This window comes from Anguilla anguilla, chromosome 19 (genome assembly GCF_013347855.1).
Source record: "Anguilla anguilla isolate fAngAng1 chromosome 19, fAngAng1.pri, whole genome shotgun sequence".
In the NCBI taxonomy this organism is placed as follows: Eukaryota; Metazoa; Chordata; class Actinopteri; order Anguilliformes; family Anguillidae; genus Anguilla; species Anguilla anguilla.
The window spans coordinates 17398154-17411284 of NC_049219.1; the positions used below are offsets into that span (position 1 = coordinate 17398154).

The 13131-nt window shown below is 45.5% G+C and overlaps 2 protein-coding genes across 7 annotated transcripts in view; both read right to left on the minus strand.

Annotated features, from left to right (window-relative positions):
• The window catches only part of LOC118218771 (G/T mismatch-specific thymine DNA glycosylase-like), an 8044-nt gene extending 2395 nt beyond the window's left edge, over nt 1-5649 (minus strand). Inside the window, exons 1-10 of one of the 5 annotated variants that reach the window (XM_035401437.1) lie at nt 4163-4623; nt 3799-3865; nt 3407-3531; nt 2334-2656; nt 2041-2110; nt 1801-1936; nt 1043-1125; nt 860-954; nt 561-732; nt 41-214 (exon numbers count right to left, since the gene is read on the minus strand). In XM_035401437.1, coding sequence (XP_035257328.1) covers nt 41-214; nt 561-732; nt 860-954; nt 1043-1125; nt 1801-1936; nt 2041-2110; nt 2334-2656; nt 3407-3515 — 1162 coding nt within the window. In that variant the 5' untranslated portion in view covers nt 3516-3531; nt 3799-3865; nt 4163-4623. Of the gene's footprint in view, nt 1-40; nt 215-560; nt 733-859; nt 955-1042; nt 1126-1800; nt 1937-2040; nt 2111-2333; nt 2657-3406; nt 3532-3798; nt 3866-4162; nt 4624-4845; nt 5037-5354; nt 5424-5496 lie in introns of those variants that run through there. The other 4 variants (XM_035401438.1, XM_035401440.1, XM_035401439.1 and 1 more) reach the window with 4 other exon arrangements.
• A 1608-nt stretch (nt 5650-7257) lies between these two features.
• On the minus strand, nt 7258-13043 carry LOC118218770 (G/T mismatch-specific thymine DNA glycosylase-like). 2 transcript variants are annotated; one of them, XM_035401435.1, is made up of 11 exons: nt 12771-13043; nt 12364-12435; nt 11721-11962; nt 11394-11629; nt 10924-10993; nt 10615-10750; nt 10224-10306; nt 9868-9962; nt 9241-9412; nt 8813-8956; nt 7258-8392 (listed from the first exon to the last, which is right to left on the minus strand). In XM_035401435.1, exons 2-11 carry the CDS (start codon nt 12417-12419, stop codon nt 8271-8273), a joined length of 1356 nt encoding a protein of 451 aa, XP_035257326.1. In that variant the 5' UTR covers nt 12420-12435; nt 12771-13043; the 3' UTR covers nt 7258-8270. The 2 variants fall into 2 exon arrangements, with proteins under 2 accessions (XP_035257326.1, XP_035257325.1); XM_035401434.1 differs by having other exon boundaries at nt 7258-8395.
• Between the last annotated feature and the right edge of the window lie 88 nt (nt 13044-13131).

Below are 13131 nucleotides of genomic sequence, written 5' to 3' on the forward strand. Positions count from 1 at the left end.
GCTTGTGACTTCAGCGTGGCTGAAAAGGATCTGCACTCACCCATCTCCCCACTGGAGAGGCTGCAGTGTCCGTTACTCTGCTCAGGCCCCGCCCCTGGCACTGGCACTGGCCCCGCCTCCGGTCCTAGCCCCGCCTCACTGTAGGCCCCACCAAAGGCCTCCTCGTATCCAGGGTCGTACTGCTCCTCTTTGATGGCTAATCTCTTGGCATCCTCTGGGGGAGAGAAAAGAAATAAATGAACACACCAAAAAACTCTTCAGAGCACTCAAGGGTGACTAATCTTTCTCCTTTGACGTCTCCAGAATGAATAAGAACACAGGAGGTTTATCAGAACATTTGAGGAGGGGTCCTCACAAGTCAAACAACTGACAAAAAATAAGGCAGAATCAGAATTACCTTATAATTTACACCAATTATCAACTCATGCACCTACTAAAAAATCAATAAGGTTCACCAGTTGCAATTAAGATTATGCCCCACTCCAAACTTAATGACACATTTTTATACTCCAGTAGGACTCTGGGTAAAGCAGTTTTAACCTCCTCAGCCGTGTACTCACCTTTGGCCAGGCCGAGGTCAAAGGAGTACTTTATCTCCTCCACTTCCTTGTTCTTGACCACGCCCTTCAGCTGGTCCCGCAGCTCCATCAGTTTGATGTAGAAGTGCACCTTGTCCTGGGCGCGGGGGAACTGGGCACAGCGGGCACTCGAGGAGGGCATCAGGTAGCACACCTGCAGGAAACGGGGAGTGGCATGCAGCTGTCAATCACGCAGCTTCACGTGTGTGTGTTTTTGTGTGAGTGTGTGTGTGTGTGTGTGTGTGTGTGTCTGTGTGTGTGTGTGCGGGCAGCCCCCTCACCGTCTCCGTGTCTGGCACCTTGCTCGGCTGCACACCAAACTCCAGCTTCTTGGGCTTGAACCCAAAGATCTCCCTGCTGAACATTTCGTAAATGCCTGAGGACAAAGGAAGGGGAGTTCAGTTCACTCAGAGATCCTGAACCGTTAGGATCTCAAAGGGAGACGCACGCAGAGCTCTGCTCACATTTGCCGTTGAAGACGGCGATGAGAGGCTTGTACTTCTGCAGCTTCTCCACCAGAACCTTGCCCCCCTGGCGCAGCTCTTTGCTGCAGGAAAACACGTCCAACATTTCACACGTTCAGACCCAACTTCACTGTCAATTCCCCTCTTACAACTTCTACATCATTTATTATGCATAGTCTTCACCAATGATAACAGAAAGAGTGCATCTTGTGCACTGCTGTCTATTGGATTGGGACCAGTTAAACAACTTCTGTACAACGAGTATTTTCACAAGAGCGTAACTTTTATGGTTCACAATTGGGATTTTAAACCTCATGTTCTGAAATCAATCATCATTTGCACGGTTGCTTTCTGATGTGATGACCAGAAACCAGCCTGTACCTGGAGAGTCTTTTTCTCACTCTGGGGAAGACCACAGCCCATTCTATTATACAATGCCAATTTCACAGGCCCAACAAATGAAAACTTTCATTCACGTTATTTCTGATGCTTTCTGTTTCCTGGCATCTCAGTAATTTTGGATGAGCGTTCCTTCCTTTCTCACACCATTGACCCTCAGCACTTCAGACTGTGTCTAACACAGCCAAATTGTGTCTAGGCTGGGCCTACAATGAGGTTCTTTATTAGACAACATTCTGCAGTAAATGCATACAGACAAAAGCACTGGGACTGTACCCTTCAACAAATTCTACTAGTTTGGCTCTACTTTGCCATAATAAATCAGGTAGAGAGGGAGGTGCCCCCCTGGCCCCCCTTACTTTGAGAGATCTTTGCTTCCTGGGGTGGTCCTCTCCACCATGTTGGTGAAGCCTATCCCATACTTCTCAGGCAGCGTCTGGTCGTGCATGTGGTTGAGCTGGACTTCAGTGATCCCCGATAAAAACAGGCACTTCCCTAAAGACGGCAACAAGAATACTCATTAACAACATAGTGTATAAAAAAATGTCAAAATAAGTATGTTCATATTCAACATAAACAAAATGGAGCCTGTGACTCACAGAAATGGTTTCCTGGACCTGGAAACCAGCGTCCAATGTAGGCAGCCATCAGTCCAGGATTGATTCCAATCTGACGAGGAAAATGCAGCATTACCAAACGATTAATCTGCAGTAAACATAATTCGTCCACTGTCTGACAACACTACAGGAATATGGAGAGACAAGCGTCTAACTGAAAACAGAAACACAATTCAGAAAGGCAGCTCTGTGGACTATAATACTCGCCATCCACCAATAGCAAGGCTTCCTGCATCAGGACCCAAGTGCACTTTCACGGGCAGAGGCAGACTCACAATGACGAAGTCCAGGTTGGGGGTGAGGATGTCCGGCAGGGTTTTGGTCATGACCTCTGCCTCCGTCATGCCTTTGAAGCGGTCCACCTTCCGTCTCACCTTCTTGAAGACCTCGTCGATCTTCTGCTCACCCCCCTTGCCTGCCTTGGCCGTTTTGGGCTTGGGGCCTGGTTTGGCCTTGGGCTCCTTCCCCTTCTTGGGCTGGGGGCCCGACTTGGCCTTCGGTGGTTTCGCCTCTTTCGCCTTTTTGGGCTTGGGCCCGGGGTCCGGCTTGGCCTCCTTGCTCGGAGGCCTTCCTCTCTTCCCCTTCGTCTTCGTCGGAGCTGCAGGGAGAAAGGAGCGGGGCCATCAATCCCCAACAAGTCTCCCACAACACCTGCCGAAGAGCCAGCTGCTCTAATGCCATCCAATAACATCTCTCAAGCCATGTCTGCTTCACAAAACTTAGGGGGAGGATTTCCTGACACATTTACATCACACTTTCAAGCTGTGCCAATTAAAACTACATCTCTCAAGCTGGGTTTAAAATACCCCCAAACTGATTAAACCGTGTTTAATAAAACTGTCTCCCAGAAAGAACAAAAAGGAACCACCCATAGGCTGTATGAAAAAAGAAACCATCTCTAGCTGAGTGTTTTTCGCCCCAAACAGCTGACAAAACCTGGCTAGTGCTAGCCAGTTCAGAACCATGGTTTTGTTCTACCTGACTGTTTAAGTCAAGCTGGTAAATGATTGTTCACCTTTAACATCACCAATGCAGTTTTAGAGATCGGTAGATTTTATCAGATTGTCCTTCTTGTGGGCTGTTGTAAAGACTCAGATGAACTTGCTCTGATGAAAGTGTGCAATTCTCCTGGTGTTTTGGTGGTAGGCTAGTGTGGTGGTGACAGCTGGCATTCTGTGATAAAGATGCTCTACCTCCCTTTATCTAGGATCTTAAAAAACAGCAACCATCCAGCCACAATGAATAAAATAATGAATCAGTGAAGGAACAATAAGTTATCCTGTTTATAAGGGCAACTGCTAAATCGTGCTAAACGCGGGCAAGTAAATGCAGAGAATTTACAGAGCACCTTCTGCTGGGGCAGCGGGTTCCAGTGGAGCGGGGGTCTGTTCTTGGTCCATCACCACTCCGTTGCCACCGGGGTCCTCCATGATGTTAGCTGCGTTGGCTATCTGCATGGCTTCGACAGTGGAGCTGACAAAAAAATAAGTAATTTTTAAAAAGGCATACCGGGCCGCTGTAATGTATGAGGGTACACAATGTAACAGTTTTCAGATCAGCGTAGCAAAGACTCACAACGCTACAATAACAGCTCAGACGAGGATGTTGCTAAGCCTATGGAAAAATAACTGGCTAACAAATTACATTTAGGCAGTTATAATCTGTTTTATGTTAACATTTGAGTACACTAGTATTAGCTAACGTTCGCTATGCGTCTAGTCTGCCAGACAGCCAACTCACCAATGCTGATGTATGATGCAAGTTAGGTAAATTACAAGAGCCGGTTGTAGTGACACAGCTGAGTAGTCTAAATGAAAAACATTTCTGGATTTAAACCTTTGAAGGAACCTACGAAAGCTAACGTAGCTACATTCACAAACGAGAACAGCCCCTATATGACAAACAAGGACAGTGTTGCACAAATGTATAATTGCCAAACTCGCAAGTATCTACTTAAGACAGGAACTACGGTTTGTTCAATGAATGGCCTACTAACAATTGTTCTAGCTAAGTCAGCTAGTTGGCTAACTATTATTTTATGCTTGAGTTTACGAAAGCTAACTAATCCAAAAACACGCACACAACATACTCGCGAGTTGCATACCTGTTAGAAATGCAGTCGAAACTTGATTTTTAATTAAATAGACAAATGAAATGTAATAAAATGAAACAAAATAAACTGGAATAACCTCCCCCGTAGTCTACAGAAACAAAGCGTTGCTTCCAAGCCGACCTGAAGTCTGCCACCGGAACGTAGCCTACCAATGACGTGTTGACGTGGGGATGGATTTGGGCAGCGGAACGACTTTATTAAAAAATGTTTTACTACTGGGGAATCCTGTTAAAATGAATATTGTTTATAGTATACATGATGGTCTCGATGAATTAAGGGTTACATACAACAGATGATAATGCTGATATTATCACATGTCTTAATTGCTTTTATGTGGAGGACAAAGACAGGGGTCTCCTGTCTGAGTGGTATGAGTAGCAAGCATTGCGACTGAAGCTCCTACTGTTGACGTAAATGAGTGTATCGACGTAACTGATGGCGATGAAGACATAGGAGTACATTTTCCTTCGTCTCTAAGTACAATATTCGAATAGCTGATTAAACTAAACGCAGATACTCTATAAGAAAGGGTGTCTCCACTAAAGCCTGACTGAAATCCGTATTCTGCTGCATGACTGACTTGTGGCCTTGAGAGAAGCGATGCAAACACACAGTGCAATTAAAAACACAATACCCATTAGCAAAACCCACTTGGCAGTAATATATTTAAATACCTCTAATAAAAACTCCTCATTCAACTTAAAAATGGCATTTAGCTTATTGTATGAGTTTTCGGTTTCCTTGTGCTTCCTTTGCATAGTTGCATTTTGTTACAAATCCTTAATTTTATTTATGAAAATAGCTGTAAGAGGTGTGTAAGACCACAAACATAATGACAGAAAGACCATACAATTCATCAAGCCGTATGTCCCCCAAACCCCCAGATAGTGCATTGCATTAAATCAAGCTGGATGCTTCTCAGATTAAAGCAGGACTGCATCCATGTTCCTGGAGATCTACCATCCTGTAGGTTTTCATTTCAACCCTAATTCGGCCAAACCAATTCTATTAATTAGCAGCAGGAGAACTCCAGCTCACTGATTTCCAAACTTGGTCCTGGGCCCTCCCCTGTATGCTGGTTTTCATTCCAACCTAGTCACACATCCAGAATTTTAACAAGATGTTTCCCCCCCCCATCCTTTTCTTAATTAGGTACTTCTCATGTATAAAGGGATTATTTTACCTTCTTAAGCCATGTTATGTTCATTTTGTGCTTACTGTGTTATATTGCAAGCAATTGAATAAAAAGTAGTAAAACTTCAAATTAATGAATGAGGTGAATCAATGAGCTACTAATTGGTGAAAGCATGCACACTAATACTTACCATCTGGAATATAATGCAGAATTCAATGACAAAGCAAATGATGAGTCAAACCTGCATTGTGTTAAGGTTAATGGGAGAAAACCATTAAGAAATTAAACACGTGTTCAACCACCTAATTAGGAGCCTAATGATTTACATCTGTCTTTTATTTGGTCAAAAAAAGCTCGACACAGCACATTTTTAATCATTTGTCGCCATCTAGTGGCAGTATGTTAAAATTATAAAAATAAAAAAAAGAGAGCGCACCTGCTCTTGCATTCTCACTAGGGTTTAATTGGTGCACACCTTCGCCAATCACAGAAAGGCGCGCTCTCGCATTCTCACGAGGGATTAATAGGTGCACACCTTCGCCAATCACAGAAAGGCGCGCTCTTGCATTCTCACGAGGGTTTAATGGGTGCCTTCACCAATCACAGAAAGGCGTGCTCTTGCATTCTCACGAGGGATTAATAGGTGCAAACCTTCGCCATCAGAAAGGCGCCCTCGCCATTCTCGCGCGCTCTTAATAGGTAAACGAATCACAGGTGAATGAAATCTAGACACACAAGGACGCATGTGGGCTCAACACATTTGGTGAAATACTCTGAAGTACTCTGAAGCTCTGTGAAATTCAAGTCCCAATACATTAACCCAACCACGCATTTATTTACATGCAGCGTTTGGTTCATATAACAATGGTTTTCATTAGACAAGTTTAATGGATGATGCACTACCACCCTAACACGGGTGTGAAAATCCACACTTGCTGTTAACGTGGATGTTAACACTGAAACACATTCTCGTTGTACAATGAAATTTAACTTTGAAAATGACTTTCTGTATAATAGGCAGGCGATTGCATTCGATGTACGATCTCCCGCTGTATCTGGCTGTCTTGATTTCATTAAACGGTGACTTTGTCCATTAAGTGCTCGTGAGGATGCAAGTAGCCGATTGGTAAAGTAGCAGGTGAAAGAAACAAGCTGTCTTGATTTAATTAACACGCCACGTTAACCCGTTCAGCACTCGGGAGAATGCCAGTAGCAGACAGGCAAAGCATCGCGGATAAACGTGTCGCAGGTGAATTAAATGAAGACAAACAAGCAGACTTAATTTAATTAACATGCCACGCGGTGGCCTATTAGGTGCTCGTGAGAATCCAATTGCAATCCTCTCTGTGATTGGTGAAGACGTATGCGCTGTGGCATTGTGAATTTAGTGACCTGCTTCCGTTACCCTTTTCCCGGCTATGCCCCGCCCCAGAAATAAAACCCATCACCGTTAAAGACCTAGCATACGGATTCGGGCAGGATATTGTTTATTATTTTGGGCAGTAACTTATTTTTCTAAGTATTAGATTACCTACACAAAAATCAAGACTAATCATAACCATGGAATAGTTTGCAGTGGTGTAAGCTTATAAAATTGAAAGGCTAAAACATGAATATGAATAAAATAAAAATGTAAGGCCTAAACTTTGTAAAAAATTTCACCAAGGGTTCAGAGTTAAGAGTTGATTTATCAGTGTAATCGTGCAATCCGTTATAGACCTTTTCTGTCTTAACTCAATTACATTTCGCATCTGCCCATTACTGATTTTAACAGCCAAAATTTGAAACTGAAAACATACAGCGCACACACATGTGAAGCATAAAAACAAGCAAGAAATAATGACTTCCCCTTTTCAAAATCTTTTTTAAAACAATCACAGTGACAACCAACATGTAGTGTCTGCATCTCTGTAACATCTAAAACAGCAAATCAAGAAAAACTCACAGAAGATACATATTTGGCGCTTTTTAATGCAAGAAACATTGAACAAGTGTTCAACAAACATGATTTTTCTCCCCAACTGAGAGCCAATTCTGTTGGGCAGCAAAAGAATGAGGTAGACTGAAAGTTATTTCATCCCCTTTTCTGATTCCGGTAGGACATGGAACAGGTTCAAAGCTTTTCCATTTTAGAAAAATAACCTAACATTTATTTTTCAGACCACTTTCTTTTTCCCTACAGAACATGACAAAAATGTAGAACACTCTGTCAAGTTTACCAAGAGTAGCACAATCTCATCAGAAACCCCATAGTGTTCAAACTGTTCCATTCCTACAGCATTATTCAGGACCAGAAACCTTCCTCCCAGAGTGCACTGCTGGCACTAGTACCGCGAGGAAGAAAGGAGACCAGGAAGAAAGACCGGATAAGACCGTGGCACGCCTGGACTGGCTCGCTGGAGGAGCCTCAGTCTGCCACAGGCGTCTGTGTCAGCACACTGAGGTTTAAACTGGACTTCCCCAAGGAGTGATATCGTACCGCTGCAAAGGGGCGATATATCAGCTGCTCAGGCTGCCCACGAGGCGCGAATAGTCAGGACAGCAAATTTACTCGCACGCGCAATTCCAAAATTCATCAGCACACATGATGACCAATAAAAGACAATTTCTGGGAAAAGTCCACTATCCTCTTAAAAATCGCATTAAAAAACAGACACACGTCTCGCGTTACGTTAAACAGTTATAAGAACAAACACAAAACAAATAATTATTTTTTTAAAATCTACTGTTGTTAAAAAAATAAGTGTCAAAAAAGGTAAATCAGTCCACTTCAAATTCCTTGTGACCTTCAGCAGTTCTGCTCCTCCTCCTCTGTAGTGTACACTGAGAGAGAGGAGGACTCACTGGTGCTGGAGAAACTGGGCGTGGCATACTCAGCCACCAGGAGCCAATCCTCAAGCAGGAAAGGAAATCCCTGGGGAGGAGTTCAGTGAGGCTCCACCCCCTTCATGCAGTCTCCGTCCCCTAATGGGACTGTGTGCTGCTGCCAGCAATGTCCGGGATCTGATCAGCAAATGACTGCATCATCCATTGGCCATCCAGGACCCGCCCCATTGATGTTAGGGGTGTGGCTTCCGTACTGGGTACTGCTTAGGAAGGAAGAACAAAAAAAACAAACCCAGAAATGATCAAACCACTGGAAGTGAGAGTTGAGATGTGGTTGACAGTACGAGTGAGCAGACTGAGAGATGTGTGTTAGACAGTGAGAGGGAGCAGAGTGAGAGATGTGTGTTAGACAGTGAGAGGGAGAGATGTGTGTTAGACAGTGAGAGGGAGCAGAGTGAGAGATGTGTGTTAGACAGTGAGATGGAGCAGAGTGAGAGATGTGTGTTAGACAGTGAGAGGGAGCAGAGTGAGAGATGTGTGTTAGACAGTGAGAGGGAGCAGTGTGAGAGATGTGTGTTAGTCAGTGAGATGGAGCAGAGTGAGAGATGTGTGTTAGACAGTGAGAGGGAGCAGAGTGAGAGATGTGTGTTAGACAGTGAGAGGGTGTGGGCAGTGCTCACCCGTCTCTCCCGGGCGCGTCTCTGGGTAGGAGAAGCTGCAGTGCCCGTTGCTCTGCTGCTCGCTCTTCCCACAGGACCCACTGAATGGCGGCTCGTACCCGGGGTCCTGCTTCTCCTCCTTGATGGCCAGCCGCTTGGCATCCTCTGGTACGTGGAAAGAGATCGAGAGGGGAAATCCGTGAGACACTCAGGGGAAGCAAACACGAAAAGGGCTCTGATAACTTTTTAAACAGGCACGTGCAAATATATAGCCTGTATTCTTTATACATTTTCCACAGGAACCAAGACAATCAGAGAAAAGCATTTCCCTCCAACGACAGGACTGTCATCGCTGACCAGGAGCCTGCACCTGCCCCCTCCCCTTCCCCACTCCCCTTCCCCTCCCCGTCCCCCGTCCCCCGCCCCCCATCCCCGTCCCCGTCCGTCACCTTTGGCCAGGCTGAGGTCAAAGGAGTACTTTATCTCCTCCACTTCCTCGTTCTTGGCCACACCCTTGAGCTGGTCCCTCAGGTCCTTCAGCTTGAGGAAGAACTGCACCTTGTCCTGGGCGCGGGGGAACTGGGAACAGCGCGGGCTCGACGACGGCATCAGGTAACACACCTGCAGGGAAAACCCCAAGAGGGCGGGGCATCATTCCGTCAATCAAATCCACAGCTGTCAATCAATGTCACGGCTGTCAATTCCACGGTCGTCAATCAAAACCACAGCTCCATTCCTTGCCTGTCCATTTCCGACCCTGCAGAGCTTAAGTACCAAGTACTGTGCGCATGCCTTTGGGACATGGGTACTAGATCTCACAGGCACTGAGGAGACAGATTGCTAAAACAAAATCCTGCTCTCCATCAACTCCATGCACATACCAACCCACAATGTTCTAAAAGCAAGAGATAATCCACTGAGTGCCATTACTCAGCTGCACAGCAGAGTGTAGACAACTATTAGTGCACTATTACAGTGGAAGTGTGCTGCACAGCAGCCACTGAAACATACAGAGCAAACCCCCTTAGTGGTGGGCTGGCGTTCCAGTTGCGCAGCTGTAGGAAGGCGTGTCTTACCGTGTCCGTTTCTGGAATCTTGTGAGGCTGTAAGCCAAAATCCAGCTTCTTGGACTTGACACCAAAGATCTCTTTACTGAAAATCTCATAAATACCTGAAGAAGAAAAATGGAACATGGAAATGCATGGTTAGAGTTTGTATCTGCACTGGGTATTCAGAAATTATTGAATATCAGAAGACCCAACTGCTTCCACGAGAAGAAGTGTTGTACTGAGTCAAGATTGAGTTTCACACATATTAACACAACATGACAAAGGAACTGGACAGGAAAGCCTCACACTTTACACAATGTACAGCTGTCACAGACGCGCATCACACGGTCAGTAAGTGAAGACGAAACTTTTCTGAGGCTTACACTTTCCGTTGAAGACGGCAATGAGAGGCCTGTACTTCTGCACCTTCTCCACCAGAACTCTGCCCCCGTCGCGGAACTCCTGACTGCACACAAAACAGGGGGAGAGAATGAGGCCTTCTGGAAGGCAGACCTGACCGTTCAACGACAGCGTCTGATAAAAACTTATCACCCGCACAGTGAAGGGGAAGGCATGCTGTGGGCATGGGCCTGACTACAGTTTCCCTGCATGTGCACATCCACACGCTTCAGCTTCAGGGTAATGAGTCAGTATTCTGAAGCTCTGCTTCCTGAACTGCTGTGCTGTGCACACTAATACACACTTTGCACAAATGCTGTTAGCAGTTGAATATCAGATTTTGGAAAGCGTGTTCTCACCCACACCTCCCCTTACCTTGTGAGATCTTTGCTTCCTGGGGTGGTCCTCTCCACCATGTTGGTGAAGCCTATCCCATACTTCTCAGGCAGCGTCTGGTCGTGCATGTGGTTGAGCTGGACTTCAGTGATCCCCGATAAAAACAGGCACTTCCCTAAAGACGGCAACAAGAATATTCATTTGCTCCTTCATCAAATCTCTAGCAACTGACAGAAACAGTAAAACAATTTTTTAAATGTAATCAGCACATAGTTCATTAAGATAATACTGTACCATATTCCTGGTAATTGTTATAAGATACAATCCAAAAATAAAGCATGAACTTACAAAAATGGTTCCCGGGGTTCGGGTAATGGCGGCCCTTGTATGCAGACAGCAGGCCCGGGTTGATTCCAATCTGTAAGAAAATAAGGATGCCAGCTGCTCACACGTTTTACCCAAAAGCTGCTCACACGTTTTATCCAAATAACCTTTCAAGCACAGCTCTCCACATCTGACTTCCTAACAGCTAGCTCAGTTCAGCTGGATCCCAAACAAGCGCAGGCCAGGGGCTGGATGCCATCTGAGGGACTGACTATCTTCTCTAATGACACTTAACAAGTCCACTCCAGGACAACTTGCATGCTGATGACAGCAGGAAGTGATGTCATGTGCCAGGCTATGTCTAAATAGATATTCTGGTAATTCCAGGTAAAAGTCACAACACGACTGGATCACAAAGGATGGGGTTGAAAAGGCCCAGAGGCCAGGCTGTGAGCTCTGTCCAGCTCGCCGCTTTCCGTTTAAGCGAGACTCACGATCAGCATGTCCAGGTTGTAGGCCAGGATGTCCGGCAGCGTTTTGGTCATGACCTCCTCAGGGGACATGCCATTGAAGCGGTCGACCTTCCGCTTGACCTTCCCGCAGCCGTCCTCCGCCCTCTCCTGCTTGCCCTTCAGTTCGTCGCTGGGGGGCCGCCCCCTCTTCCCCTTCACGGGCGCCGCGGGGTAGACCAGGGGCTGGACCTGGCGCTCGTTACGGTCTGCGTAGTAACCTGGGACACAGCGACCGGGGTTAGCACCTAATGAGGCGATCGGTGGGGAGTCACACTTGTGATGCAGGGTGGGGGTGGGGGCGCACTGTACCTGGGGCTGCTCCATAGGGAGGGAGCGGGTACCCCTGCATAGGGGCAGGGTGCTCATGGGGGGCGTAGGGAGGCTCTTGGGGGGTGTAGGGAGGCTCTAAGGGGGTGTACGAGGGCTCTTGGTGGACCATCATTTCGGTCATCACCCTGTGCTCGCCCGGTGCCTCCATGAAGAGGGCGTCTTCAGCCATTTGGTGGTACTGCGTGACCTGGAGAGCCTGGACATGCTGGGTGGATGGAAACCTGCGTGACAGAGGCAGAGCACAAAGTTAACTGGCAAAAAACGGACAACCAAAGCTGACGGAGCACGGTTTAAAAATCATCCTTTTGGGGGGGGATACAGGGCGCGAGATAGGAAAACGTCTGAAAGAAGAGCATTTCCCCATCACACGTTATACCCAATTAGTCATTAAGTTCTAAAATTCTAAAAAATAAAATAAAATAAAAAACTAACATGAGATTGATGGCGGCGGGTCCTTTACACAAAAGTGAGGCTCGTTTTCACTGAGTTTGGCGGTCAACGCTACCCCCAACAGTATTTTAGTGTACTGTGTACACAGTTCGCCACACAGTCTTAAGTCATGAATGGAGATGGAAAAAAAATGCAAAGCGCTACACGCCTCGATGTTTGAGGAAGAACTCACCAGTGCTGAAGATAATCCGTAGGGACCGTTAAAGATGCATACTGCCTCTCTTCCATCTTAATGCTGGATTCACTGAAATAGAGTAATAAAATTCATGTTGATGTTACAAATCGTTAGCTAACCATATCCTCTCCTTTTGTGTTTGTTAAAGTACTTGGCTAACTAGCAAGCTAACAAGTTATAGTAGCTGGCTCGAGGTGAGCGAAAATACATTTGGGTAAAATTGCATTAATTTATCTCGGTTTTGCTCTCAAGAACACAAACTAATTTAGCCTAGCCAAATACTAGCTTCGCTAAAAACAATTCAAACATTAGCTAGCATGCTAACAACCCCCAAATAAAAAACCTGAAAAAACACGAGATTAGCGAGCAAACTACACAAGATTGCACAAGGTTATGCAACATACCTGCCCTGTAAAAATATGAAAGTTGCAGTTTTTCATGAAGATGACTACGTAGCTTCTTAAAAACCCGAAAAAGCGAAAAAGCAGTTGATTCCATAAACACAAAAATCACACAATGAATGTTCAGTCCACTTTGACACCAGAAGCTACCACTTTCGAAACGGGGAGGGTACACCAAATGCGTTTCCTAAACTGTATACAGAGGACATGCAATTAATTTCCATGTCTGGCTTTATTACAAAAATAATATTGTCAAAATAATAAAGTCTCGTTACAAGATTGGTTTCATGCACTTTCCAAGCAAAATACGGTGTCACACACTTATTGTTGAGCCCCTGTTTTTTGGTTTCGTTCACTTGCAAAT